Genomic DNA, 27,884 nt, shown 5'->3' on the forward strand with positions numbered 1-27,884 from the left:
AATCTCAGACATTATACATCAGTGCAGTCAGCATGAATTCAACATATGATATCACAATACTGCATGTGCTGTTTAATTTATTCAGTCAAGTTAAGTCAGTAACCAAACATAAAGCTTACTGTGCTTTGAATTTATGATCGATGTGGTTATAAAATGATATTAGATCAGTGTGAATGTTAAGTTTTTATTTGGATGGTAAGTTAATGGTTGATTTATCAAAATTTGACTAAACTATCAGTCCATAATTTATCCATAATATTTAGAATTTATATGTGGGTTACTTCTATGATTTTCGTCATTATCGTTTATTTTACTAACTCCATTGCAGGGTCATCGGGGTTAATAAACTAACAGTATACTCTATTTTGTCTCTGCTAAATACCACAAAGTGGATTTATGGTCACATGTAGAACTTCTCTGATGTGCCACAGGATTATAAAAGTCTATGTAACGCTCTGCTGACCTCTAGTGGATGTAAGAGTACAGTGTTAATGCTGGCCTCCTCTGATACGTGTTATTATTGTCTGCAAATGCATCCTGTAAAGTGTCATCATCTCTCCTCAGAAAAATGTGCTTCCCGCAAACCGCCCACAGTAGCGCAGTAGAGAAGATCCATGTGGCGTTCACAAACCCATCTGAGGTGTCGTAACTTTCAAAACTGGCTTGGTAAACATGACTTGAATCCCCTTTAAAGTGGCAGAAAATGACAGCAAGAGCAGGGTGACACATAGAAGGAGTGTTTATCAATGTGGCTGCTGTTTTATTTTAACAAATGAAGAAACAGACGAGTAAAATCCCCAACAACAGAGGAGTTTACAGGAGAGGTGAAGCACGAACCTAAAAATAAAACGTCGGTAAATGTATGAATATGTTGTACAAAAGTACTTGCCTCATTATGTTTAATTCTGATTACCTCACTTTGACATGCACGCGCATTTGTCGCGTGTGAGAAGCGCGGTTGCCATGGTGAAACATGTTGCGATCTCCTTGTTTCCCGACAGCACTTGAAGGCATCTCCTGCGTTGCTTTACTTTACCAAGAATCCCGCAGCAGCGTCTCTAACAAAGGTCGCGTTTAAAGCTTCAGCTTAAAGCTTGAGTTTCAGTTTAGTGACTGAAATTAGACCGCAGAGACGCAACGGGAGGAGTTGGTGCTGGGGTTTTTATGCGCTCTTTTTTTGTTGTTGTTGTTGTCAGTGAAAGTAGAAGAAAAGTTCCAGCTCAGATGTTGGAAGCTGCGAGCGGATGGAGCGCAGACTGAATGGAGGTAGATGAGGCACGATGCGAGCGAGCTAACGAGCTACCGAAGGTACGAGCGGGCAGCAGGGCGGCGTTAGGACTCCTGGTTACTTTGATTTTTTATTGTTTTTATTTAGTGCTTTTGAAAATAAGTAACTGCCAGCTGGGGGTTGAAGTTTTTGTGAAGTGCTCGCCGCTGAAGGGAGTTACTGAACTTTTGTGAAAGTTGAAAGCTCGAGGCCCAGAAGCAGCTTGATGCAGCTGACAGGGCGGGAGGTGGAGCACACGCTGCTGCAGCACTTTTTAAAGTCCAGCTCACAAACTGCTCATCACACACTGTCTTAATTCTTAAATCTGCCCGCCCTGACTTTACATTACAGGTGTATGTTTATATGGCAGGTAACATCTCCTGAAAGGTAACACACAAATCAAAAGTGCTTTACAGAGTTCAAAATGTGTAAAGAGGCAGCAAAAGCACACAGGAGAAAAAAACAACAACAACAACAACACACTATTAGGTTATGAGTTGGGACTTTAAAGTAGTCAATATGTCTCAGGTCTTACCTTCTTCTTGCATTTTTAGTTTTTGTTTCCACATCTGGGCAGCATCAGAAGAACAGAAAGCTTCACCGTGTTCAGATTACCTGTTGGCACAACTTTAAAGGCTGAAGCAGCTGAGCTGAGAGGTTTGTACCGGGTCAGGAGATCCGGTAATGTGGCCGAACCTTTCAGTGATGTATAAAATGAATTATATGCTGAGATTTTTCAGTCCTAGTTATGATCCTGGTGGATCAGCTGAAGCTGCTGAATTAATGTTTTAGACAAAGTTCCCCCAAATTTTACTTTGAGATTGAGTCTCTGATCCTTGAGATATTTTTCAGGTGGTAAAAGGTGGATTTTATTATTAATTTAATGGGAATGCTGAAATTTAGGTCTGAAACAAGAAGTTTGGCTTTTATTCTTCCAGGACACACTGTTCAGATTAACATGCAGATAAATGCAGTATTATGGTCCTCAGAGCTTTCATCTCTTATTCATTCCTTTTTTTCTTCTTACAATAATAAGTATAGGTGTCATTGACAGTGGCAGTCATTTTTTTAATTGATGCGTCCGTTGTTCGTGAACGAGAAAAGTAAAGATATCTGACTGCACAGAGAAGCGATGAGTTTGCAACGGCACTTTAAAGAGGACGAGTCTGATCGGTGAAGCTTCGGGTGGTTGATAGATGAAAAGAGAAAGAAAGAAAAAAAAAAAGACCTATACAGCACCACGCAGTCACTTTTCCACTCACCAAATTTACTAAAATGTTTTAAAGCAGACATACTAGAAACTTAAACTTACTTGATATTATTTCGTCTTCAATTAGTGCAGAGCTTTTTCTTCTTCAGGCTCCCCTTCAGTTTGTGTGGGATTCCTGTTCATTGAAACATTTCTGCAGCCCACACATTCCTGAGCACTGACCTGGGGGCAAAAGGACAGAAGTGGCTTAACCCCTGCAGCTTCACTGACCTGTGGGTGCAGCAGTCATTACAGACTCCTGCTGTGCAGCCCAGCACTGCTCCAACCTGCATAACTTGGTCTTACATGGTAGAGGAGATCTTAAAAGCTTCCAGAGATATCAATCATGCCAAGTTAAACTTCAGGGAATGAGTGTAAAATGTGCAAACATGTCAATGTAATGATACAACCATTAAAAAAAAAAGAAAGTGAAACCCTCCTTTGGGTCTTGGGTTTGAATATTTCAGAGTAAACATTGTACATCAGGTTAAATGGAGAGCAGATACAAAATATGGGGAACGTGTGGTTGGAGTGTTTGATTTTAATCCGCCGTTAAATCAAACACTTTTGATCACAACAATCACACAAAAAAACTCCGCAAAATCCTGGAGGACCTTTTATCTGGTTGTTTAACAGAGATGACAACAACTCTCATGATCCCACGCTGCTTCACGACGTCAACAAACTCCGTTTTTTTTGGGGGGGGGGCCTGTTTTGATTGAGACCCACCTCTGCACACTTGTTCTCCTCATGGATGTATTTTTACACATCTTCATTACAGTCAATTAGAGCCTGTAGCCAACATGAAGCTTAAAGTCAGAGCGAGAGGGAGACGGGGTTGTTGTTTTTTTGGTGGCCTCTTAAAATTACAGGACTTGTAGTACATTCGTGCCACTTACTGTACAGTAATAGCACTTTTTATCGACGCCTTCTTGATTTAAGCATCATTACAGCAAAAATCTTTTGGCACCCGGTGGATGAAGCAGGGTATGAAGTAGTGAGAGGAAACGTGTGATCCCGCTGGCAGTTGTTGGCGCTACGCTGGCAGCAGTAGTCGAGCCGTGCACTTATAAAAGGACTCAAGAATATTTAAAGAATTTGTTTGGCCAGCTGCCGTGTTGCCAACACAAAGCCGGCTCTCTGTCTCTCAGGGACCTCTGGTTTATACAAATTACCCATGACATCCACCAACTGCACGGCTACCACAACACCGGACGGAGACGCCTGTGGGAACATGTTTGACTCGTCTTCACATCAAGCATTGTGGACTTGAAATCAAAGTTGTTGTCGTTGCATTATTAATACTGTCTCTTATTAGATTTTAAAATGCGTCTGGGTGTATCTCTGTTGCATTAGTATCTCCCAAGTTTCCCAACAGGTTACTATTTGTTCATATGACTGCCCTTCCCTCATATCTGATTTTAGGTTATCAAACTTCTCAGCATGCACTTGACGGCGTTGCAGCTTCAGGCTCTTCTGCGTTGGCCTCATTTTTCAAACCCAGAAGCTACAAACACTTTTATACAGTAAATGAATGTTGGTTTTTGACATTTCCAGACTGTGATCTCCGGGGAAGTGAAATCCAAACATGTAGATTATCGCCGACATTCTTACTGGAAAGTTTATCAGGTAAAATAAAACCGTCTAATTCAACAGTCCTACAATAAATCCAACTAATTACGTTTTCTTAATTTGATTGCATTCGTCTTATACAAGTAAAAAAAAGTACTAAATTCAACTTAGCGGTAATGTTAGAGTAGTATCAGACCAATAATAGCTTGTTTAATGGCTGTCCTAAGGAGAGAACTAAAAGTCTCCCAAACTGATATCTGTATTTGTATGTGTTATATTTTATTACATCGTTTTCTCTTCCAGCAGTGCTCACGCTGCGAGGTCTAAATGTAGAAGTCACTGAACCTAAACTTTACAGCTTTTTGCCGCTGGAGCCGCGGCTCTCTCGGTGCCGTGTCATTTGAGATGTGATCCTTTGAGTGTCTGGGAATTGCTGGACCTTTTTCTGGGTGTCTGAGCACCAACATTCCTGGAAAGCCAAAATGAATATTGAGATTCATAATGAATGCGAGCCATGCAGTTTCAGAGCAGGTGCTGCCGGATCCCTGTAAATCATGTGGACTATCCCATCGCCATGTGTTTCCCTCTTTTTTAGGGGAGGCAAAAACGGCATCCTGAAAATTGGCCTCGGTTTTGGCAGCTGGAGAAGTGTGCAGACCAAGCGGTGAAGCTTCGGGGTGCTACGTGGAAATCCAGGCGAGTAAAGTTTTAAGTTCATAGGTGGTTATCCATTTTTATCTACTTTTAAACAACCAGGAGATGGCAGTAGATCCTATTTGATCTTTTGAAGAGGCGGAGGTGAACTTTCAGTAGTTAACAGTGATTTATAGCCGTCACTGTGAGAAAACAGTAGTGCTGAACTGAGAGGGAGTCATAAACGGGAAGTTATAGAGTCATTTAAAACCTGCCTGATGTTTGGCTTGATTTATATTTCATACTGCAAGCTGTCCACAAACAAATTACAAAGTCAAACAGTGACTCTTTTGTCCTTAATTTGTTTGTTTGCCCCTGAAATGATGAGAATTTATCAAATAATCTTCCGTGTAACTTTTTGGTCTGAAAATGTTAAAACCAGGGAAAATAAAATGCCCATCGCAAGTGTCCAGATATGGTGGTGATGTTTTAAAGGTGCTTGTGTGGTTCAAAAAGTCAAGTCAATCCACAACAACATTCAAGTCATACACTTGATTTAAGATAAAGAAAAGCAGGATAATTGGCACATTAATGAGGCGGAAACTAGCACATTTTTAGCATTTTAGCACAATCAGCTCATATCTTTCTTCTTCGTCAGGCTTTTGCCATACTGTGATTTATTTTTGTTATTTTTTATTATAGCAGTAATGCTTTAGTAGCGGGACACACATTTTTGTGGAGTTGCCGCCGCCCACCTCTGAGTGGACTGATAAGAGGCCGAAGTGACTAATGTCTCGGTGTGTTGCTCATTGTCGTTGACACAGTTTCAGGCAGCAGATCTGAGTTATATGATACCGCTGTAAGTGCGCAGCCCTCTGTGTGCGAGGCCACTCCTCTTCAGCAGGCAGCGCCGTCTCAGTGGGCGAGTCTCTCATTCCTGCCCAGACTGCACTCACCTCGGCCTCGTTCGTTTCCACTGGAGTTGGGGAAGTTATCACTCTTTGGATTGTGACATTTTATTCTGCATTTTTTTTTTCCCCCTAAAGTAAGTACATTTATCAGATATTGTCCATCTGGCAGTGTTTCATGTGCTGTGTGTTAGTTAGTTTTTTTTTTTTTTTTTTTACATTAATCTAATGCCCTCTGGGTGCATTACTCTGGATTAATGTAGAATAGCGTGCATTGTGATAAATCTTTTTAATCCTCTTGTTTGAAACTATGTCAGTTTTGAAATGAATGTGTTGCCTGCCCATAACAAAGGTAGCAAAACAAATCTGTTTACGTTTTTGCAAAATATAACATAGAAAAGGAATATTTCCACACAGATAAACCATGTTTAACTTTTCATAGTGTTTAGTTGTAATGGAAAGCCATTGAACATCTACAGATCATCAAACTACTCAGTTCCCTCCCTTAAAAACTCCACTTCATGCGTACTGGAGAGGTGAGTGCAGGTCGGGAACTGAAAACTCATCATGCTGATTCCAACCTTTCAATCACAGAGTATTTGCTGCTTCTCTCCGTTGTTTATTTGTACGTGAAGCATCTTTGGGACTGGAGGTGTCCCTGGAAAAGCTTATTGAAGACGTTTGCCTCTGGGAACGTCTGCCGGCTATTTTTCAGACATTTTATTAAAGCGGAAAAAATATATTTTGTGATTAATAAGTCATTTGTTCTTTGTCTTCGCTTTTTGTCAACTTGTATTATGCTTCATTTCTTAGCAGTGGGAGTCAGAAATCGTAGATTGTGTTAACATTGCTTCCAAACGTAGCTTGGGGTTACGTCATTTTTTTAACTTACTTAGTTAGATACTTCTGTGCTGAATGATCTTGTTGTTGTTGTTGTTGTTGTTGTGTGCATCAGCTGTTTCGCCTTAACCCTCCTCACGCACAGCCCACAGCGAGTTATCTGTGACTTGGAGGTGTGAGGATTCACTCACAGTCATATGAGCTTTGTGCCGGATGTGTGTCATGTGTATGTTATACATTCAGGATGATGCCGGGGTACGTTTTATGGATCCATGAACATTACTCGATGCCATATCTAGTAGAAATGGGTCTTGTATGTTGACATGACTTCAAACCACATCATTGTTTCTTAAAACGCCGACTGCTAGGAAGCATTGTGTCGTTAGCTGACAGAGAAGCTCCCCTGTGAGCCGTATCACCACATTCCTGCGTTCACCTGGTTAATAATCAAACCAACGGGCCTCATCAACACTTTTTATTGGACACCAGCTGGATATGTCACTCATGCATCATTAGCCACTTATTGCCAGAAAATGAGATAATGGCAATCGTGACATCAAAGCAGGCAGTCACAGGAAACACCCTAGACTTGGCAACATGTATGTGTTCTCATGCTGTGACAGACGGATGACTACACCTGTCTGTTAGGTCAAGGAGGCCAGTCACACCTGAGTCACCGCTGCAACAGGTCACATGATTAAGTAATGGGCGGTCTGGGTTCATGCTGTTTTGGATTTTGACTTATTAACTACAGCTTCTCTTTGTAGACTAATGTCTGGTTATGATTAATATTGAAGTGTTTTTTAATAAAGTTTCCCTCCTTGTGACTGGACTCCTACAAGCAGTAACACTGGGACTGTTTAAAAGTCTGAATTCATCCTAGTTTGGTCTTTTGAAGCTGTGCTGACAAACAATAGCTTCACGAAATGCCAATTAAAACGATGTGGAATGTAAAAAATGTGTACTCGTTAAAAATATTATGTAAATGTGATGAATGATTTCTTTTGGGAATCATGATGTTCCCAAACAGTCTTTTACTTCTTGTTTCCAATTTCAGTTTTCATCACGTAAGCAGACATTCAATTCTCTGTAATAACAATCGGATGAATTGGCCACTAAATGAAAAGAAAATACCCCTCAGTTTTGTGAAGTTCAGGTTAATATGTAAATAAAAGGTCTAAATGTGAACTCGTGCTTCACAGGACATGGTGTGAGCCCGCATTATCCTTCACCTCCACCCAAGAACTGCACCAAGAAGTCGAGCTACTGTCATGGAGGGCAATGGAGAGATCAGCGACACTGACAGCGGCATCATCCTCCATTCAGGTAAATCTTCTTTGTGTATCACTGATATTATTTTTTAATTATGTTTCAGCACAACTGTCTTAAATCATAAAACATTTCAATTAAAGGAGTGCACATTGAAGCCGTGTTTTTCCGGCACTAAATTCCCTCCCTGTGTTTTACATTCATGCCACTGCAACATGATTATTACATTTGATGATTAAGGAACATTAAACAATGTGGTTCCATTTAGTTTGTGTCAGTGCAGAACAACTTAAAGCAGCGCCGGCACGCTGAAGCGCTTCAAATAATGTGAAAACAAAAAGAGGATTTAAGAGTTAAACATTTCAGACATTTGAAACAATTATTTATGAAAATGTTCGTTGACTATTCAGACTTGAAAGAAGCACTGAAAATTCATGCGAGGCTTCAATAGAGGTCCAAATCAAGTTCAAAACTGAGCACATCGTCCGACCCAGCTCTCAAATGAGCCCAAAGAAATAAAGTCATAGCGTCTTTGTTGGCTCTACGTCTAATGTATTTCAAACGCAATTTATTTTCAAGTAAAGATTTTGTTGTAGAGTTTGTTGTGTAAAACTGGTGGAGTTTCCCTTTAACGTCTGGATTTTATCAAGAAAAATAACTCAAAGTAATCAAAAATTTTGCTTTATTACAATTTTAACACTTGTTGCTAATAGAGATGAAATGATGAGTGATTATTCAAACTTTACCATGACAAGTAAGAAATTGTAATAAACAATGACCTATTTATGATTATTTATTTATTTATTTTTTAAACAAAACCTGTAAAAACAGACTGCAGGCTCTCAATACTGACCGTACACTGGATGTCTTCCTCTTCCGTGATATTAAAGTGGATATCTTTGGGTTTTAGACTGTTGGTCGGTCGAAACTACTGCTGCAGTTCATCCATATTGTCTTGGCTTTTAAAAACTGCCCAGTTTTAAAGACGATGAGCCACAATTTGCCCGACTAATCTTCATCCCTTGTAATTGCGTTGCTCTTTGTTGTATTTCTACTTCAGGCTTCACAGAAATGTGTGCCTATAGACTGATCAATTGTCCCACCTGGTAACAATACCAGACAATTAACAACAAACATCACCCGTGTTGCTTTTCTACGCCCGTTAGCGCCCACTGATCTGTTCGGGCAGCGCTGACATTCCTCACGCCCTAATTGAGCCACGTGACGTCTGCGCTATACAATGAAAAAGTGTCAGTCTGCAGAGAATAGGAGGGGGTAGTGTCCATCGCAAGAGGAATTCTTCGGCCTTTTGTAATGCTGTCACACTTCTTTCCTGTCGCACCCCACATGTGTGTCGCTACCTGCAGGGACTCTGTTAGTAATCTCTGAAGGTATGTGGTGCTCAATGCCTTTTTGCCTGAAGCCACTCCCACAGCCCTGAGACTAATCTTAATATCTTTAGTCACCAAGGCTACAGATACTACCCGTCCAACACACACACTTGTTTGTAGCTACAAAGATCCTCAGACTGATTCTGCAGTTTTGGTGTGACTTGTGAAAACAGCGGCGAAAACAAAAGGTGTATTCTTCTGTGGGATATCTCTGTTGTTTTGGCTGCAGATGACTCCAGAGTGAGTATCGCAATGAAAGGAAAACATACTTTCTAATTAAAACTTTGGATGAGGCAATACGACTACAGAATACTCACAAGGCAACAGAAAACAGTGAAAAACACTTCATATATTGATATACAAGACAATTGATTTAAAATAAGACATCTATAGTATTTAAGTCATTTTAATTGGGATCATCAAAGGTACATTAATAAATCCATGTTGGACTCAAATACTTTTTAAGCAGTCTCAAACATTCCTTTTCTCATACAAGATTGATTGGCTTTGTTTTAGATTAGAACTTATTACTTTATTTTCACCCACTCTTAATGCACATAAGAGTTGTCATTATAATGTAATGCAATGCAACAGCACTAGAAATGACCACAGTTGAAGCAATGTCAATAAATACTGCTTCACAAAGGCAGGAAGTGTTGCAGGGCTCCTGGAGATTCACCGGGCAGCTCTGTGTACGTGCTGTGGACGTCCATGTGCTTTGTAAGATTGCTTAATGACAGAAAATTCATCGATAAGTGTTTGTTTTTGTCTTTAATATCTATGATTGATTAGTGATTTATATTTTCTGGTCTACAACCAACTGTTATTGGCATGTCAATCATATTAAGCACTTTGAACTGCAGTAAAACTATGAAAAGTGCTATATAAATAAAGTTTGATTGACTGATTGATAAGACGGTATTTAATACATCAATTAGCAAAATTGGATTTAAATGTGCCATCTTCACGTTGAAATTACATTTAATAATTAAGCTGTTCTACCATGAGGCCTTGAGTGTTGACCACTTCATCACATGATCTCAGATGAGTCCATTTGCTTCTTTCCTGTTGTGTGAAGCAGGCTCTGACAGCCCGACGACGCACACGAAGGACGTGACCACGCACACACGGGCCATGAAGCTCAAACACCAGGAGCTCCAAGACCGGCTGGAGAGCTGCAACCTGAAGCTGAAGAAGCTCTGCATCCGAGAAGCCGTAAGTTCAACGGTTTAAAATCTCACGAGGCTTCATAAAAAATAAAAAAAAAACATGTCAAATGAGTCACATAATTATGGTGATCTAAGTTAATTAAAGTCTTTATGAAGGTTTATTTTGACCAAGGTGTTTTTATGTGTGACTGGGCGAGCTGTTACAAAGTGATGATTCAGCACCTTTTTGTGAAGGATTAATTTGGTGGGGCAGTTTTGTGCAGGATTGTGATGACGCATTTTACTGCAGGTTAACAAAGTAACCTGCAAGACTGAACCTCCATACGTGCTCGGTGATCTCCGTGTCTTCTCTAATGTGGAGGAATTAAAAGAGACACTTCAGCTCCAGTTATTAAACACCACGTCAAGAAAAGACGGGGAGATTTTCAAGGAAGAATCGATGCTTTGATCAACAGTTTCCAAAAGAAAATGGTCAGAAATGGGGACTGCGTACACGAAGATCAAGAAAAGAGAGATACTGATTCGTTTTTAAATGTGTCTCCACTGTTTTAGTTTGTTTACCTTTCCATTCTCATCCTTTCCTTTTATATACATGGTTTAGTGATATTAAATCATGCTGGCATGAGAGTTTTATACTTTTAAAAGAGGTGTCCTGGTGGATTTAAATGTTCCCATGACAACCTGAGTTTGAATCCGGCACGAGACTTAAGTCGCACATCTTTGATTTTCCTTCAGTCTGCCTCTCTCTAAGTGTCTCTAAAGTATCAAGTAAAGGCTAAAACACGTAAAGTCATTTCAACACTGGACACTGACTCAGTTGCGGGCGTGTTGCTGCCGTGCGTCGCTGCTTCGGGGTAAAATCCCAGGACAGATCGTTCTTTCCTGTCTCCTGTTGGGACACGCTCAGGTGAACTAATGGGAGTCACGACACTCCTCTCTCTCTCTCTCTCGCTCTCTCTCTCTCTCTCTCTCTCTCTGTGACAAAAGATGAAGTAAGCTCTTTTGCTGCAGACTTGGTTTTGTGTCTGTGTGAAGGTTTCTGTCTCCGAGTGACTCATAGTCAAGAGCGTTCATCGACGGCGCGTTGATGAAGCTCGTGTCACTGCGTCGTCCTGCTCTGCGTTCGGTTTGGAAACAGATACTCGATACAGCGATAAAGTGAAGCCCAAAGAATGTGTTGTGAAAGGAAATCTATGCAATCGCAGAATTGGGCAACTCGTTCCCTGAACGTATACGTCTGGACATGTAGAGTCAGATACTTGAATACTTGAACGTCATTTGAAAACTGCAACAGAAACGAAACTGAATAGATTCTTTTAACTGAGCCTCCATGAAACTTTTTGTCATTTTCAAATGTTGCATGGTGGACGGTTGGATATAAAAAATGTTTTCCGTGTGTAGGAGTTGACAGGCCGGCTTTCAGAGGATTACCCTCTGCTGCCAGGAGAGAAGCCTCCACAGATTCGCAGACGTGTCGGAGCTGAGTTCAAACTGGACGAGCAAAACATCCCTCGAGGAGCAGAGGTATAAAAAAACAAAAAAAGATGCAATAATGTCCTTTTAAACCACTTCGTAAACCTCAATGACATCATTTCAGGGGTCTCACTGCTGTCTCTCTCTCTCTCTCTCTCTCTCTCTCTCTCTCTCTCTCTGTTACACCCCGCCGTAAACCTTTACAGGACTCAAAGCTGAGTTTAGTCGACGTGGACTTGGCGCTGCAGATGAAGATATATGAAGCTGCGCGAAAGCTGTACGAGGAGGACAACCTGAGTAAGGCTGTGAGGAAGAGCCGGCTGCAGCAGTGCAAGAGAGCAGAGAAGAAACTCAAACATCTCCAAGAATCCGCTTTCCAGCTGCAGCTGGAGCACGGCCGTTCATCGCCACTCCCTGCTTTTAATATTACACAACACGGTGAGAGACACCTGGCAGACGCCATGAAAAAAACAGCCTGACGTCAAACCCTTTTCATAATTATCTGTGCTGCTCGAGGATTAATTGACTTTCATTTCAGAATAAAAGTAGTCAGAGTTGGGTACTTTTGCGTGTTTCCCAGATTAATAGTGATTTATCATTTCATTCTTCACATTTGAATGACATCTTTTGTTTTGTCTTCCAGATTTCTGCACATCTGATGACAGCTCTTTATCTGATTCTGTTGTGCAAGACGAAGGTACGACTCGACTTGTCTCAGTTTCTTCCAGCGATAAAGCTGTCGTTCTCCTTTCAGTCTCGTGTTGACGAGAGCACAATGCCAACGTTGTGCAGTTTAAAAGCAGAACGGCGTTCGCCACATGACCGGTTGGCCTGAAAATGAGTGAAAATGTGTAGAATGGATCTTGAGTAGCGTAGCTGTCATGATTTCAATTAGTGGAGAGTCTGTGGTGAAGATTAATGTGTAACGACACCAAATACTCGATCATATATCATTATTTCTGTTTTTCTGTTCCCAGAAGTCACAAGCCAGTCCTCCCAGCCGTCCTCAGGTCTCCCTTATCCAGCAGAGACCGATGCTCCCCAGCCTCAACATGTGTCCTCACAGTCCTGTGTGGACGGCTCCTACTCGTCTCCGTCCATGACTCCACACTCCCTGCAGCTGAACCTGAGTCAGTCTCTTCACCCGAGCCTCGACTCTCAGTTGAGTTTAACTTCCAGCCCCGTGTACGACCCTCCCCCCATCCAGCACTCCCCGTGGACTGAGTCCAGTCTTGACCAGCCGTACCAGAAGAGCAGGAAGTTACGCTCCTCCAACAGGTAATAATCCATCATGACTCATTTTCCTGTTCATCTAGTTTTTACTACTGGAAAAACAAACTTTGATTTGTGCTGTTATGTGAACAAAGCCGTGTACACCCTCATATTATTATATTTAGTGACTCTTGGTACTTTTCTCGATGTCCTCCTCGTCTACTGTTGCACGAACCTCCTGTTTACTTCTATTACTGCTGCTGTGAGCTACTGAAAGAAGTCAGTGGTGATCAGGAATGTGCAACACTGCCATCTGCCAACAGTCGATGGGTAGAGACACACAGAGCTATAAATCTTTGTAGTTTATAACTTCAGCACACAGGTACAGTTCAGGCTTTACTACTCCAGCTTGTGAAAATGTGTTTTCTTCTTTGTCCGTGTCATGAATTTAATGTTGCGCACATTTACGAAAGTCAGTGACGACGGATTTCAGAACCATTTAGACATATTAAAACCCTTAAAGATCGAGAGTGACCCTGAACCATGCTGCTATAGACGCAGGTTACTACTTTTGGAAATAACAAAGATGTCTTTAATGTGTTTTTTGTTATTTGATTTCCTTGTCGTGTGTTGTTTTGTTATTGTAAAGTGATTTGAGACCGTGCTGCGTGGTGATTTTTTTACACCTAAAATAAAACTGAATTAAATCATGTGCTGCCATTTTGTGTGTTTCAGTTCTCCAGCCAAATCTGAAGTGTTGCCGCCGCTGGAGGTTTGTTTAGCGCAGTCTGCTCTGCCGCACCAACTCTCCCATCTGAGGGTGAGCCGCTCCCAGTCCAACAGCACGCCCTCCACTCCGGAGATGCGTCTGCACCGACAACTCTCCCTCAGGTAGCTGCACCTCATGCACATCTGCAGTGCTTCTATTCAGAAGCTGCGTTTGAAGTTGTGCGAGGTTGTTTTTTTTTGTGCCTCGTTGATATTCTTGCCGTTACCTGCACAGGCTGTCCAGTCCTGAATCTCCATTCGATAAGGACCGCGGTCGATCCAGAGGCCCGAGGAGGCGACTGACCGAGTTCTCTATCACTTTACCGGAGACTCCTCCCCCTGCGGTGAGCTATGGGAACCACGCCGGCTCTGAGGACAGCAACTCTGAACACTCGTTTGCATCTTACAACAGCTCCCTGTGTCAGGAGCTGGCCTGCGATGTGCCCAAACAGTATCAGTCTGCGCTCCCGCACTCGAGCCTAGTCGGCGGCTACGGACCTCCGGCCTTCCCGCCTACCGGCTTCTACCACTCTCCCAGGCACCTTTCCAGCCCCGGGATCCAGAAGGCCTATTACAACGAAGGCATGGTCTACCCGCTTGATATGGACATGGGAAGGAGCTACATCCCTCAGCAGGCTCCCTGCACCCCCAACAGATATGAATACTGGTATAAAGACACCGTGGTGCCCCACCAGAGACCACAGAGGCTATTACCTCCTGATGTCAGATGCATGCCTCCAACTCAGTGGGACCATCCACACTACCGCTCCGGCGGTCTCCCCCGACAGGTAGTGAACGAGCAGCTGAAGTCGTGGCACTGGCGCAGTCAGCTCAAAGGCCCCCGGTCTCGCTCTCTGGACAGACACGGAGCGGTCAGAGTGAAAAACATGGCGGCCCGGGAGGCACCCTGCTACCAGACCCAGAGGTACCACGACCAGGTGAGCACACAAAACTCTCTCTACACACAGCAGACATTTGAACATCTCACAGAGGCAGAAGCACAGGTTTGGATTATGAGATTACTGATGGCTGAATTCCATTTAGCTGCATCATTTTCAGGTTCCTTTCATGAGTGTACACCTGATAAATTTGTATTATTGCCTGTTACACGCTAAATTGCTGGAAGAGAAATTTTTGATCAAATGGTTCTGAAATTTATTTTTTTTTTTTTTTTTTTTAAACCTAAAAACTAATATTTTACTAGTTTAAGTGCGAAGTTGATGATTTTCACCAGAAATAAGTAAATATTGGTACTAAACAAAAGAGCACGATTGTATGCTTTGTGATCGCTGGTTTTAAAACGATGAAAGCATATCTGTAGGTCAGATTGTGCTCCGAGATTTTTCTCAGTTTCTTCAGTTTATTTAGACATGTAAACATCTTCCTCCTCCGAGTTTGTGTTTTTAAATGCATGCAAATCACTGAAACGTCACAATGGAAGTCCAGTCGAGTGCACCAGAGTTTTTATTGATGATTGAGAAGTGCTTCATTTACCATTTAACAGTGAACAAACATGTGGTTCCTGCACTCGTCATAGTGTGACAGTGAGAATAAGCTGTAGATAGATTTGGATGTCACCGAATCAACCCTTTGCCATTTTATGTCATCACATCTTAATCATGGCTTTAAAAGATTTTTGTCTGTTGCTCACCTCCAGGTTATTCCAAGAGGAACTCTCCAAAGAGCTTCGGACGGCGTTCAGGGCCGCTGGCTCTTAGAAGACGGCTCTCACTTCGTAAGCCAGGTGTGAAGAGAAGAAACCCGAGACGCTGCAACACATCCCATTAAACCAAAGTGAAGATGAAGTGTTTATGCCCATAAAGACATTTCTTTGTCCACGGAAGCTCTGATCAATCTGTTTACCTGCCGGGCTGCGTTTGAGCACTTAGAGGAGCGAGGAAACAAACTGCAGCATTTTTACTAAATAATGCAACAGAGTACAACACAAACTACGGTAAAATTGATAGCAGTGCAGTTGTATTGGATTGGAAGTGCAACTGTAATGTGTTGTTTTTGGCCACTGTCTCTCTGTGTTGTTTTGAACCACTGAACTCAATGCTTGTGAAATATTAGAAATGGAAAAGAGGATAAAAGCTACTTCTTGCCACCAAAATTTTCCACTGCAGTTAGAAAATGAGAAATTTAACTGTTTAAAAAAGGACTTTTCTCATATGAGGTTGTTAAAATGAATCTTAGATGAATTATGATTTCCAGGTAAACTGCTTTAGGTGTTTAATCATACAACGTAGTGCTGCAGTCGATGACGTTATCTGTAGCTGAAACACACTGCCCAATCATTTTGATTTGTTATATGATGTACTTCAAACAGAGAAGTTTGCTTTTCGCAGTTGATTGGAAAAGAAACTCCTTTTCAACGAGCTGTATGAAGGAAATATATCCACTGTATATTAATGTAAATTAGCAACACACCCTTATATGTAAATTGTTTCTTAATAATGTTGATTCAGTCAACAAGTTAATGAATTTGAGCTGCTTCCAGGTTCGTCCTCTTTATCGTGTACTTTTTGGAGGTAAATCGGTCTTGTTTTTATAGTTAAATGTGTCTGCGGTTCGACCGGCTAACTTGAACTACTAATGGACTTAATCAGCTAGTTGACACTAGATATTAATTCACTCGCCTGACAGTAGCACATTGAGACAGAAGCAGGGTCTCGATGCTCGGCAGCTATTAGTGTGTCAAGTTGAAATATAAATGTTCGGAGCTTTAACTGTGTCTGTGTTGGTGTGTGAAACAGAAGATGACTTTAACCTTTCTGTTCGCACCAGTAACAATCAACATCTGAGGTGGACTTTATTCAGAAACACTACCAATATGTAAATCGACAAACAGAAGCCCACCTCTTTTAACCAAACTAAATAAAAAAACTAAAACAAGAGTTAATCACTATAATTTCAGCTACGGTGACACACTGACTGGTCTCTCACAATGATCTATTTATGTGTTAATTTATTGTGATTTGCACCATTGGACCCATGAAAAGTCAGACTTGAAATAAAAGGAGACATGGACCAGAGTTTGCGAAACAAATCCAGTGTCTAGTTTTACATTTAGCAAAAAAAAAGAAAAGAAGACCACAATCATGTTACCTTTTGTGCCTCTTTTTTTACTGTCTTTATTATTATTATTATTATTTATCAGATAAAGTAGTTTAAGTGGACCTAATGAGTTATGTTGCTGTTTAAAAAAAAATTTAAAAAAAAAAAACCTGTGAACATGTTTTCCCTGTGGAAGTAAATAAAGAGTATTGTTTCATTTTCTTGTGATGTGCTGTTATTAAAAGGGGAAAATGTGCTTTTTAGAGCACAATAAGGTTTAATACCGCCAATCACCTCTGGTACACTGTCGTTTTTACTCTCAGAGGCAGCACATAACAGCCAGTTAGTCTCTGTTAATCAACCCACTGTGTTGTGTTTGAGACGTACATCTTATATTAAACTCACATTAAATAATCATTACCACGTTCAAACAGTGTTTTCAGAAAGTGGCACAAGTGTACGTTTATTTTCAGAGGAGGCAGCCATCTGTTCATGACAGGCTGTGAGGATTTAGGCTTTCATCCAACTCAATATCTTTTTCTCCCCTCCCTCCCCCCACCTTAATATGCTATTAGTTTTGTTGATCTCAATGCATCTTTTCTCTTTCCTTTGTGACCTTCACTCTGGGTTATATCTCAAAGACGTTAAAAACAACAAGATTCTGGTCACAATGCATTTCAGATGGATTTCATGTCCCAGATATCATCATGCTGCGTATACATTCAAATAGAAAAACTGTCTGTGTGCTCAAATATGACACACATTTAAAAAGTTAGATAGATGAGACTTAATTGATCTTTATAGAGAAAATTCACGTTACAGCAGGAGGAAGAGCAGAGTAAATAAGTGATAAAATAAATAAACATAATAAATACAATAAAACGTACCTATGTATAATGGTGCACACATGTTGTGTTGCATTGCACAAACAATATTGCCTTTATGGTTGTGATTTCACAGAAATTACATGTTATCCTAAGGGGTTGAAAACGAATATAAAGACAAAAGATAGATAATGATAAATAAATATGACAGTCACACGTAACATAAAAAGATAGAAAAAAATGTATCAAGTCTGTTTTACATATTTTAAATCCTTCTTAAACTTAAACTGCACAAACTGCTTTTTGGGGTAAAGTAAGCGTAATGCTGTTTTAAGTATCAAGAGTAGACACAATAAGCTTCAGCTTCACGCTACACCTTTTTTCAGTCAAAAAATATGTTTGATTATCTTCCATCTTTTGACAGCTGTATGATCATTTGCTGTTACTGGATAAAAATCGATCTATCTGAATGAACGAAGGCCTTTCCTGATTTAATGACTCGGTTTTCCACCAACACATAAATGGATGCTTTTATTTTGAAAAACAACGACAGGTTTACGGAAGAGACCTCAATTTCCGGAAAGATTTGTGTTTCGCAAGTCGATAAATAATTCACCTTCCTGGTTTTGAAGGCTACCTCGCCAGGTAATTTTTGTTGTCCATTTGAACCCCTTGTCGCGGCAGATGTCGGTCCAGTGTTCTGTCTCTGTGTGTGGACGGTCGGTGTCGTCCTAAAGACTTCCGTCCTGCTGCTTTCAAGTTAATTCACAAAAACTGCCTCCTGCTCGGCTGGTCAGCTCAGCGCTAGCTAAAAGGTAACGTTAGCACCGTGATATGTGAGCGGTCCCCGGACCAGCTGACGTGTTAACATCTCCCCTGCTCGCTGTGTTTTCATTCAAAGCCCCTTTTATGAAGGGAGAGAAACCGTCCTGACGTGGTGAAATGCGGGTGAAGTCGTCTGTACGTTGCGGTTGTTTACATGTTGTACTCCGTGTTCCGTCCGACGTTGAGCTAACCATCATCAACATCCGTGAGAGGAGGAAAAAAAGACGAAAAAAACAACAACAACCTTTTTCTTAAATTGTAACTTGGGATCGTTTCTGGAGTCATCTTTGCACCAAAATGTCTTCAGTTCAGAAATGCTGTCTTATCGTTGATTATTTTGGCACCTCTAAGTTGAGCTGCTTCCTTTGTTCTCTTGTTATTGTTCATCGATGAAACCAGAGTTTTAAAATGAGACCCAGATTAAAAAACAACAACCCTTTTAAAACCAGCACGTACATGCATGTTTTGCCAACGGTTTTGAATTTAATCCTCTCTCTCTGTGGAAGAAAAATGTAGGCCAGTGTATATATATATATATATATATATATGCATAGTGCAATTACATGTGAGGCTCTGCACACTATTTATTGCATCTTTCCTTATATGCACATCAAACCAGCTGTGTAGTCTGTATATATATATATATACTGACATTTTTATTTTCCTACAGGTAAAATCTATATTAGAGTGGATTCGATGTCAATAGAATACTGAATAGATTAAATAACCCAGAGACACCGCTTTTTATTTATTTATTTTTAAATGTAGGTTAATTAACATCAGTCCATTTCTTCCTTGTTGACAGGAATTTACAGGTTATAGACAGAATACAAAAAAACATTAAACCAACTGACCAGAACAAAAATACTCTGCGTTTTCAGTTACTTTTATCGGATCCCCTTCAGAACCAGGTTTTAGGTGGGAAAAAAAAAAAGCTCCACATTACTGGACCTAATTACCAGGTTAGACATAAACGCAAAGAAATACTGCCCTTTCCATCATACACTTTATTTAGTTTATTGAAAATCAATTTGGGTCAATATTTGGACCAAGTGACGGGTTTTCAAGTCAGGAGTTTGTGTTTTTGTGGGCCTGTCACTAATCCTGGTTCTCTACTGTGCGGTACAGCTCAACACACTTCTGGTACCACGTATGTTTCAAATAGAAAACGTAACAGTTTGTTTTGCACGTCTTGCTTGTATTTTTTTCTTTTCTTTACGTATCTTTCAATTACTGTTTTTCCTGTCGCTGTACGTCCGTGTTTGTATCTTCCTGTATGTTTGTTCTCTGCAGTGCAGTCATATTCCACTACTGTGTCGTACACCACCCAGTAAAGTTGACTGTGATTCTGGTTCAACAGGAGGAAATTGAAGTGTACCATCTGAAGCAGAATACAGAGACTGTGAGTGGGTCATCAGGCAGTCTCCCTATGTCAGGCCGAAACGGGTCTGCTAGTGATGCAGACTGTCGGATCTCTGAGGACTGCCATGTCCCAGATGTTGAGCTGATGGAGCTGGGGCCTCTCCTGGAGGAGGGAGGGGGGAGGCAGGCAGCATCTAAAGGCGTCCATCCAGAGGTAGGACCGGTTCAGAGAACGACCAGCAGAAAGCTCTTGTGTCCAAGTGACTTCGGTAACCTCTTGTGATGTGTTTGAAGGGAGCCGGGATGCTGGGTGATGAGGAAGAGGAGGATGACGAGGTGGGAGAGGTCCTGACCTTGCCGCTTCAGGCTCACCACGCCATGGAGAAGATGGAGGAGTTTGTACACAAGGTAATAAAGGCTCTTTGGTGCAGTACACATAAGACTGATAACATTTTTAAGTGAGTAACAAGAAATTAAAGCAGATAAATGCAATAAAGATATTTATTTAGGAACGGTGTCTCCATCACTTCGTTTTTCCATCCAAGACCGATGTATTGTTATCGCGTTTTAACTCTTATATCTATCATACTGCTTTCAAACGCCCGGCATCAGTCAGGCTTAACTTGAAAAGGTACCTATTTGTTTTAGAGCATGAATCTTGATTTAACTATCCACAATGCCTCTTAAAACTTTATACATTACCACTGGCACAGTTATCGAGGTTTAACAAAATCCTCATCTACTTTTCTCTGATGATAATAATAAAGGAGCTTGAAGTAGAAGTTTATTGAAATAAAGTGAAAAACGCAGCACAACAGCATCAGATTTTTTTTTTTCCTGCATAGATCTTTAGTTTCCCTTCATGAACACACCCTGCTGTGGACTGACCCTCTTTTCAAACCAGTGGATGAACCTGTTTGACATTCATGTGAACAGGTCAGCGCACTAGTTTAGTCCCCTTTAGCTTCACATCCTGGGCTTTAATATAAGCATGATACCGCTCAGCTTCACTGTCAGTTGGTAAAAAGGTTTCGTAGGAATGCTAAAACCATGAAACCAGATACCAGCAGTGATTTGAAGCTCTCAACAATAGATTCTGCTACTCAAGTTGACAGGCCACCAGTTTGTCTTCATTGTCAAACGAGCATAAATATTGCAGCGGCCTCCTTTAAGGAGCAGAAACTCAACACTGTGCTCAGCTCATAAGTGACACAGACGTGGGATTTAATAAGACACTCAAATGTCACCGTATGACGCGAAGGTCGTAAGGAGAGGGTTTTTTTTAATTATTAAATTGCCCATTATCAAATAGTTTCCCATAATGCAAGTTAACATTGTTATAGCTTTTTAATGAATAGAAAAGGTGTTTCAACTCTGAAACGCCCTTCAGATCGCAGGGAAGAGTTGTCGCCGTGTGAACCGGCCTTTCTCGGCTTCACTCGAACCAGCTGACGGTTTCGTCTGCGACTCGGCTTGTCCAGTCACCGGTGACGCTTTATGTTTTTTCGAGGAGACACCAACTCCTCTGCTCCAGAGAGGACACATTTGTTAAAACGTGGGAGATCTCTCGTCTCACGTTCACAGCAATAAATCTGCCAAACTTCTTCCGAGTATCCCGTTGAAGCACTCGTGGGCGTTTCCCAAGTCTCCACCCTTTCTTTTATGTTTTTCCCGTTTCATCACTACTAAAAATACAACTGTTGCGAGTGAATCACGAGCACCATCCTCATTCATGTTTTAAGATGCTACAAATTATATCCAGCTGCAAGAAAGTCTTGATAAAATGGAAGCGCAGAGAACCGTCGTTGCACCGCCTCGTCACCTTGTTTCAGGTTTCAGACGGGAAAAGTTTCAAAGCATCTCAATGCAAATGTTTGTCATCGTGGCTTTAGGCCTCTGAGAGAAAGTTGTTCTTGTTTTTCAGGTGTGGGAGGGGCGCTGGAGGGTCATCCCTTTTCATGTCCTGCCAGAGTGGCTGAAGGACAACGATTACCTCCTGCATGGACATCGACCTCCGATGCCCTCCTTCCGAGCCTGTTTTGGAAGCATCTTCAGAATTCACACAGAGACAGGAAACATCTGGACTCACCTGTTAGGTGAGCATAAAATAACATTAATTATTTAACAAAGTGTTTCAGCAGCAGATTTGAATTCTGTTAACAATCACACATTTTTAACTGAATCTTTCTGTATATTTTTAGTCTGTTGGCTTTTTACTCAAACTGCCTTGTTTCATGCAGGACTTGGACAAAGAAATGTGACTCTGTTTTGTCTCCCTCAGGCTTGATCTTATTCATCTGCCTGGGCACGCTAACCATGCTGCGGCCCAACATGTATTTTATGGCCCCTCTGCAAGAGAAAGTTGTGTTTGGGATGTTCTTCCTGGGAGCTGTGCTCTGCCTCAGCTTCTCCTGGCTGTTTCATACTGTCTACTGCCACTCTGAGAAGGTGTCCCGCACGTTCTCCAAGTAAGACTTCACACGTCCTACGATGATTGTCACCTATTTTACTTTGTCATGTCATAAAGAAATCACTTGGAACTGTTTTTTTCTCGGTTCACGCCTCTTCTAGTTGGCAGATTTGTAATTTTAGTCTCCCATAAATGGCTTCATACTGGACATGCTGCTCCAGCTCGCCGTCGAGAGTTCAGTGCATTTAATGGGGGATAAAACCACAATTATAATTCAGGGAAATATTAAGAATTGTTTCTCTTAACTTTTTAATTGCCTCACAAAAAAAAAGTGATTTCTGTTTTGACGTGTTAAAGCTGCAGTAATTAAAAAAAAAAAAAAAAAAAAAACACCAAAAATGAATGGCTAGTTTCGTCCACTAAATCGCAGCGTGGATGGTTTGAACCCAACCGCTGCTGTCCGTATGCCAAATGTCCTTGAGTAAGAAATCGGACCTGAAATTGCTCCCGCAGAGCCTGTCAGCAGTTTGCGTTGAACTGCCACCATTTTTGTGCAAGTGTCGGGGAATGTGAGGCACTTCGACTAATCTGTGGTTAAAGCTGCAAGATAAGTGCATTTCCTCCGCCAGCCTGTTGTAGCGTCGCTTCATTTCTGGTTTAATCTTCATCTTATTGCATGACTAACAACACTAAATAGAAAATGCATCGTGTTTCTGGTATGTTATTGTGTGCAGGGAGAGTATGTCGTGTTTTTTTTACAGAGAAATCTTTCATCCAAACACCCAACGGTTGTCTCTGTGTCACCGTCTCTCTGCAGGCTTGACTACTCGGGCATTGCCCTCCTAATCATGGGCTCCTTCGTGCCCTGGCTGTACTACTCCTTCTATTGCTCCCCTCAGCCTCGACTTATCTACCTCACCATTGTATGTGTCCTCGGCATTGCCGCCATCATCGTCGCCCAGTGGGACCGGTTCTCCACACCTCGTCACAGACCTACAAGAGCAGGTGTGAAGCTTTTAGACGCACGGTTTCCTCTGAAATCTCCTGCAGCTGTTTGCTTCTATGTCGTAATCGCAGTTTTATCACGAGTGTCACGTGTTGATGTTCTTGCAGTGCAGAGGAAACACTACGTGCTGTGGTTAGGAATGACTGCTGACTTTTGTTGAAACATCTGAAATGATTTCACAATAACTGCTGATGAAGACCCTTTCAGAATAAAAGTAACACCCGTCCGTGCTTCTCTTAGGCGTGTTCATGGGTCTCGGACTCAGCGGCATTGTCCCCACAATGCACTTCACCATCGAGGAGGGCTTTGTTAAGGCCACCACAGTTGGACAGATGGGTTGGTTCTACCTGATGGGTGCCATGTACATCACTGGTGCTGGTCTGTATGCAGCCAGGATCCCTGAGCGCTATTTTCCGGGCAAGTGTGACATCTGGGTGAGTTTCGTAATTACTTTTGATACAGAAAGGTGGCAGGTTTCACAACGTTTAGGAAGCAAAGTGTCCCCGTCCTGACCAAAAAATATGAAGTAAATAATGTACTTCATTCACTGTTATGGAGGAGGAAAATCTATCTTGAAAAGATACCTGATTCTAAGAAATTTGTTTACACAAAAGCTGAGTTTCAATACCACTATCTTTTTTTTCATTTCACACTTTTAAAGTGTTAAAATATATTTTTAATTCCGTTTAAAAAAAAAAAAAAAAAAAGCTCTCAAGGGTTCTTATATGTTAAATAGTGTGTAAATACAACCAGGAAGAACTTAAAATAGATCAAATACTAGAGATACATTGGTATCAGCGAATAAGTTGCCTGTTATGAAAACTTTTTGCAAAGAAAAAAATTGCTGGGGATGATTTAGAAATGTTTCTGTTTCTATTTATTCAATTCAATTCAATTTTATTTATTTAGCGCCAAATCACAACACAGGTTATTTCGTGGCACTTAACACATTAAAGTCCTTACAGCAAGACTACAATATTATACAGAGAAACCCAACAATACAACAATTCCCACATAAGCTAGGAGGGAAAAAACTCTTTAAGGGAGAAAAACCTCCAACAGAGGGAAGGAAAAACTCCCGACAGAACCAGGCTCAGAGGTGGGCGGCCATCTGCCTCGACCGGTTGGGGTGAGAGGAGAGCAGAGAGAGAAAAGGACAGCATAGATATAGAAGAGAAGAACTGTTGGTGGAGACGACAAGCGCAGGGCAGAGACATGCAGCTCCATGACGGGACATCTGAAAAAGAAAGAACAGAAACTACGCGAGCGAAGGAACTGAATGGAGACAACAGATAATAAGAAGAAACTATGGGAGAGAAAAAGATGGTGAGGTATGAGTCAGTTAAAGAGTAGGAGGAAAGAAAAGAAGCTCAGCATGTAACGAGGTCCCCCAGCAGCCTCGGCCTATAACAGCATACCTAAGGGTTGGTTCAGGTCTACCTGAGCCAGCCCTAACTATAGGCTTTATCAAGAAGGAACGTTTTGAGTCTAATCTTAAAGCTAGAGAGGGTTTCTGCCCCTCCAACACAAACTGGGAGCTGGTTCCACAGGGGAGGAGCCTGAAAACTGAAGCTCCGCCTCCCATTCTACTTCTGTAAACTCTAGGAACCACAAGTAGACCAGCGTACTGAGAGAAGTGCTCTGCTAGGATTATATGGTTCTATAAGATCTCTAAGATATGATGGAGCCTGGTCATGTAGAGCTTTGTAAGTCATCAAGAGAATTTTAAATTCCATTCTTGATTTCACAGGAAGTCAGTGAAGAGAAGCTAAAACTGGAGAAATATGATCTCTCTTGATAAATCCCGTCAGTACTCTTGCTGCAGCATTTTGGATCAGCTGCAGGTTTTTAATGAGTAATTTGGACATCCTAACAACAAGGAATTACAATAATCTAGTCTAGAAGTAACAAATGCATTTATAGTTGTTTATTCAGTAATTATCACATTACCTGTCACTGTTTCACTGCTCTGGTGTCATTTTGGAGAACAGTTTATGGTTTAACTGTAAAATGTCCTCCCTCTGTTGAATATCTTTGTCATCAGTGTTTGATAACCACATTTCAGCCAATGATTCAATATTGGATTTTTTTATTTTTTAAATTTCCTTAATATCGGCATCAAGTACTGCAGACGAGAGCTCAAACGTCTGATGCACGTAGTAGTCCGGAGTCTCAGTTTACAGCTCGTTATATGTGGATACTTCACGATGTATTGAACAGTCAGGAAATGAGAGGCTGAGTCAGCAGTTTCACGCTCAGCTGTAGCCTTCGAATGTACTTTTCTTTGTTTGATCGAACACGGGATGTTACTAATACACACAGGTCTGTCTTTCGCCCGTTTTAGTTTCATTCTCACCAGATTTTTCACGTTCTGGTTGTGGCCGCGGCGTTCATCCATTTCTACGGAGTTTCCAACCTGCAGGAGTTCCGCTATGGCCTCGAGGGAGGATGCACAGACGACTCGCTGCTCTGAGAGGCCCGACTGTGACTTACTTTTCTTTATAGCCCCACAAACACACACACACACACACACACAAACACACAAAATGCTGCTGGAATTCAATTTAGTCACTTATTGCTCCATCTGATTTGCTACCATCTTGTTTGGGTTTATTGTGGTCTTTCTGCTTTGGCTCTTTTTTTGCTCCAATAAAGTAGCATTAAATAGCCAATGTATTCTGGAGGGAACAGGCACTACTTGTTACTACAATTATTATGAAGCTCAAAGTCGGTGTTTTTTTTGTTTTTTTTTCCAACTAAGATAAAAGTGGGACTTTTACCAAAATTGCGTATTCTTGAAACTGATAGTCTGCTGTTAGAAGCTCGCTCGTCCCCCGACCTTTTTCTTCATCGTCTGTTACTGTTGCACAAAGCATACAGGGAGTATTTTTTTGTGCTGTAGCAGAAGGCACATACTGTAAATCATCCCCTCCCCCAGTTTCCACGCAGGTTAGAGGATGAATGTGCTGTCCACCAGGAGTTTGGTGTAGAGCAGTCCACGACCATTTAGGTGCTTGACAACTTACAGTACACACCTATCTGTATTAGGAGGATGAACATAAACACATGCGAGTGTGTGGATGTCATCAGATATGTGTTTTCTTTTTCTTTCTTTAAATTGTTCTGAAACTGATTGTTCATATGTCCGTTAAGACGCTGAGTACCACCCACATAAACCCATTCAGCAATAAACTTTGAGCTGTACTCCGATCTGAAAGCCCAAAATCTTCTATTCTGAGATTGTTTTTAAGGTGACGTGCTGTAACATCTGTCCAGGAATACAGATGAAAGAGAAAAAAAAAACGTAGTAACGCTGGCACATTTAGAGCAATGTTTAATAAACCAATCAATACAAATATCCCTTTCCAACTAAATGTATGGCCCAGGGTCCATAAATATAATCTATGTGCTGTAATCACAAAGATAATCAGACTTTCATGGGATGTCTTTTAAATTTTATTTTGAAGTTTAATTTTTTTTTTAATTGACAAAAAAAAATCCCAAACAAATCATTTTCTAATCGTTTAATGGCACAGTGAAGCTGTAAAAGTGTGAAACTGATGTGGAGTAAGGCATCAGCGTATTTAAGGTTAGACTGAGACAAGAACTTACCCGTCATCCTCTATCAGTCAGACGACACGTCACTGGTTCATTTCCAGAGTAATTTAGTTCCTGGGCTACGCACAATGTACAGATCTGGATGGGTTCAATTATGTCCGCTAGAGATTTTTTTTTTTTCTTTTGTGCTAGATTTTCAGATGCAATGAGAGGTGTAAATATCCAAAGCACCTTGTGTGTACTATTAGATTCAAAACTTTAAATCACCATATGAGGTTTAAATTGTGTTCTGTATGATTGATATAAACTTTTAGTATTCCTGTGCCTTAGGCCAACGGAAATGTTTTTAAATAAAACGGCCTATTTTAACAGTCAAGGGAGCATCAAGGATTTCAACGTGTTAACTTTTCTTGTTTTCCTGGCCATATATACATATATATAAATATATACAATCCAATCATTATTGAATTTACATTTCCATTGATAGGTTGTATGAACTGCTGTTAAGACTCCTTTTTCTAGATGAACTTCTTCAAGCTTTATTACGAAGACTAAAACGATGTGTATTCTTGACTTTGTGTTATGTCCTGTGTAGAAAGTGATAAATCATACATTTCACTGAAATGTAAACCTAAATATTTATTAATGGTAATCTTGGAAAATTATTGGAATAAATTTTTTTCCACACGTACAAATATGGTATCGTGTTTTTCTCCGAAGCATGTTCGAAGGTTCAGGTGATTTAAAAACAGCTGGAGAGAGTAATATTCACCCGGCGGAGTCAGCAGATTTCTCACAAACATGCGACCTTGACGTTTGATGCATCAGCAGTCAGCAACTGTAAAGAAAACTGCATTCATGGCTTTCTCCTCATAAATTGTTTATCACCATGGAAATAAATGTTCTCTCTTTAAAACAGGAGTGGCAGAAAGATATGTGTTCACACTGTTAAATGCTCTCACTGTATGTTCTCTTGATAAAATAAACGGAAACATAAATTGATTGTATCAAATAGCCAGATTGCTGCAAGTATAAATCAGATTGAATTAGAAAGCACTCAAATTGCATGCGTCCGTCAAGTTTGAACAAAC

The 27,884-nt window shown here is 41.0% G+C and overlaps 2 protein-coding genes across 5 annotated transcripts; both read left to right on the forward strand.

Annotated features, from left to right (window-relative positions):
• Positions 1–1,100: 1,100 nt before the first annotated feature.
• Positions 1,101–17,025, forward strand: inavab (innate immunity activator b). Of its 3 annotated transcripts, XM_069709523.1 has the most exons (11): positions 1,101–1,308; positions 4,684–4,808; positions 7,672–7,795; positions 10,211–10,344; positions 11,700–11,822; positions 11,978–12,209; positions 12,415–12,468; positions 12,749–13,049; positions 13,719–13,874; positions 13,987–14,689; positions 15,409–17,025. In XM_069709523.1, exons 3-11 carry the CDS (start codon positions 7,741–7,743, stop codon positions 15,499–15,501), a joined length of 1,851 nt encoding a protein of 616 aa, XP_069565624.1. In that variant the 5' UTR covers positions 1,101–1,308; positions 4,684–4,808; positions 7,672–7,740; the 3' UTR covers positions 15,502–17,025. The 3 variants fall into 3 exon arrangements, with proteins under 3 accessions (XP_069565624.1, XP_069565632.1, XP_069565642.1); XM_069709531.1 differs by lacking the exon at positions 4,684–4,808; XM_069709541.1 differs by lacking the exons at positions 1,101–1,308; positions 4,684–4,808 and adding an exon at positions 5,722–5,766.
• Positions 17,026–18,188: 1,163 nt separating this feature from the next.
• adipor1a (adiponectin receptor 1a) lies at positions 18,189–27,488 on the forward strand. 2 transcript variants are annotated; one of them, XM_069709559.1, is made up of 8 exons: positions 18,189–18,277; positions 19,818–20,033; positions 20,114–20,227; positions 21,744–21,915; positions 22,101–22,287; positions 23,047–23,234; positions 23,476–23,669; positions 25,580–27,488. In XM_069709559.1, the coding sequence occupies exons 2-8, from the start codon at positions 19,887–19,889 to the stop codon at positions 25,706–25,708; spliced, it is 1,131 nt and encodes a 376-aa protein (XP_069565660.1). In that variant the 5' UTR covers positions 18,189–18,277; positions 19,818–19,886; the 3' UTR covers positions 25,709–27,488. The 2 variants fall into 2 exon arrangements, with proteins under 2 accessions (XP_069565660.1, XP_069565653.1); XM_069709552.1 differs by having other exon boundaries at positions 18,204–18,447.
• The last annotated feature ends 396 nt before the right edge of the window (positions 27,489–27,884 follow it).

This window comes from Brachyistius frenatus, unplaced genomic scaffold (genome assembly GCF_029030835.1).
Source record: "Brachyistius frenatus isolate BFR_SWC_R1_liver_20210118 unplaced genomic scaffold, ASM2903083v1 Contig_4, whole genome shotgun sequence".
NCBI classification, from domain to species: Eukaryota; Metazoa; Chordata; class Actinopteri; family Embiotocidae; genus Brachyistius; species Brachyistius frenatus.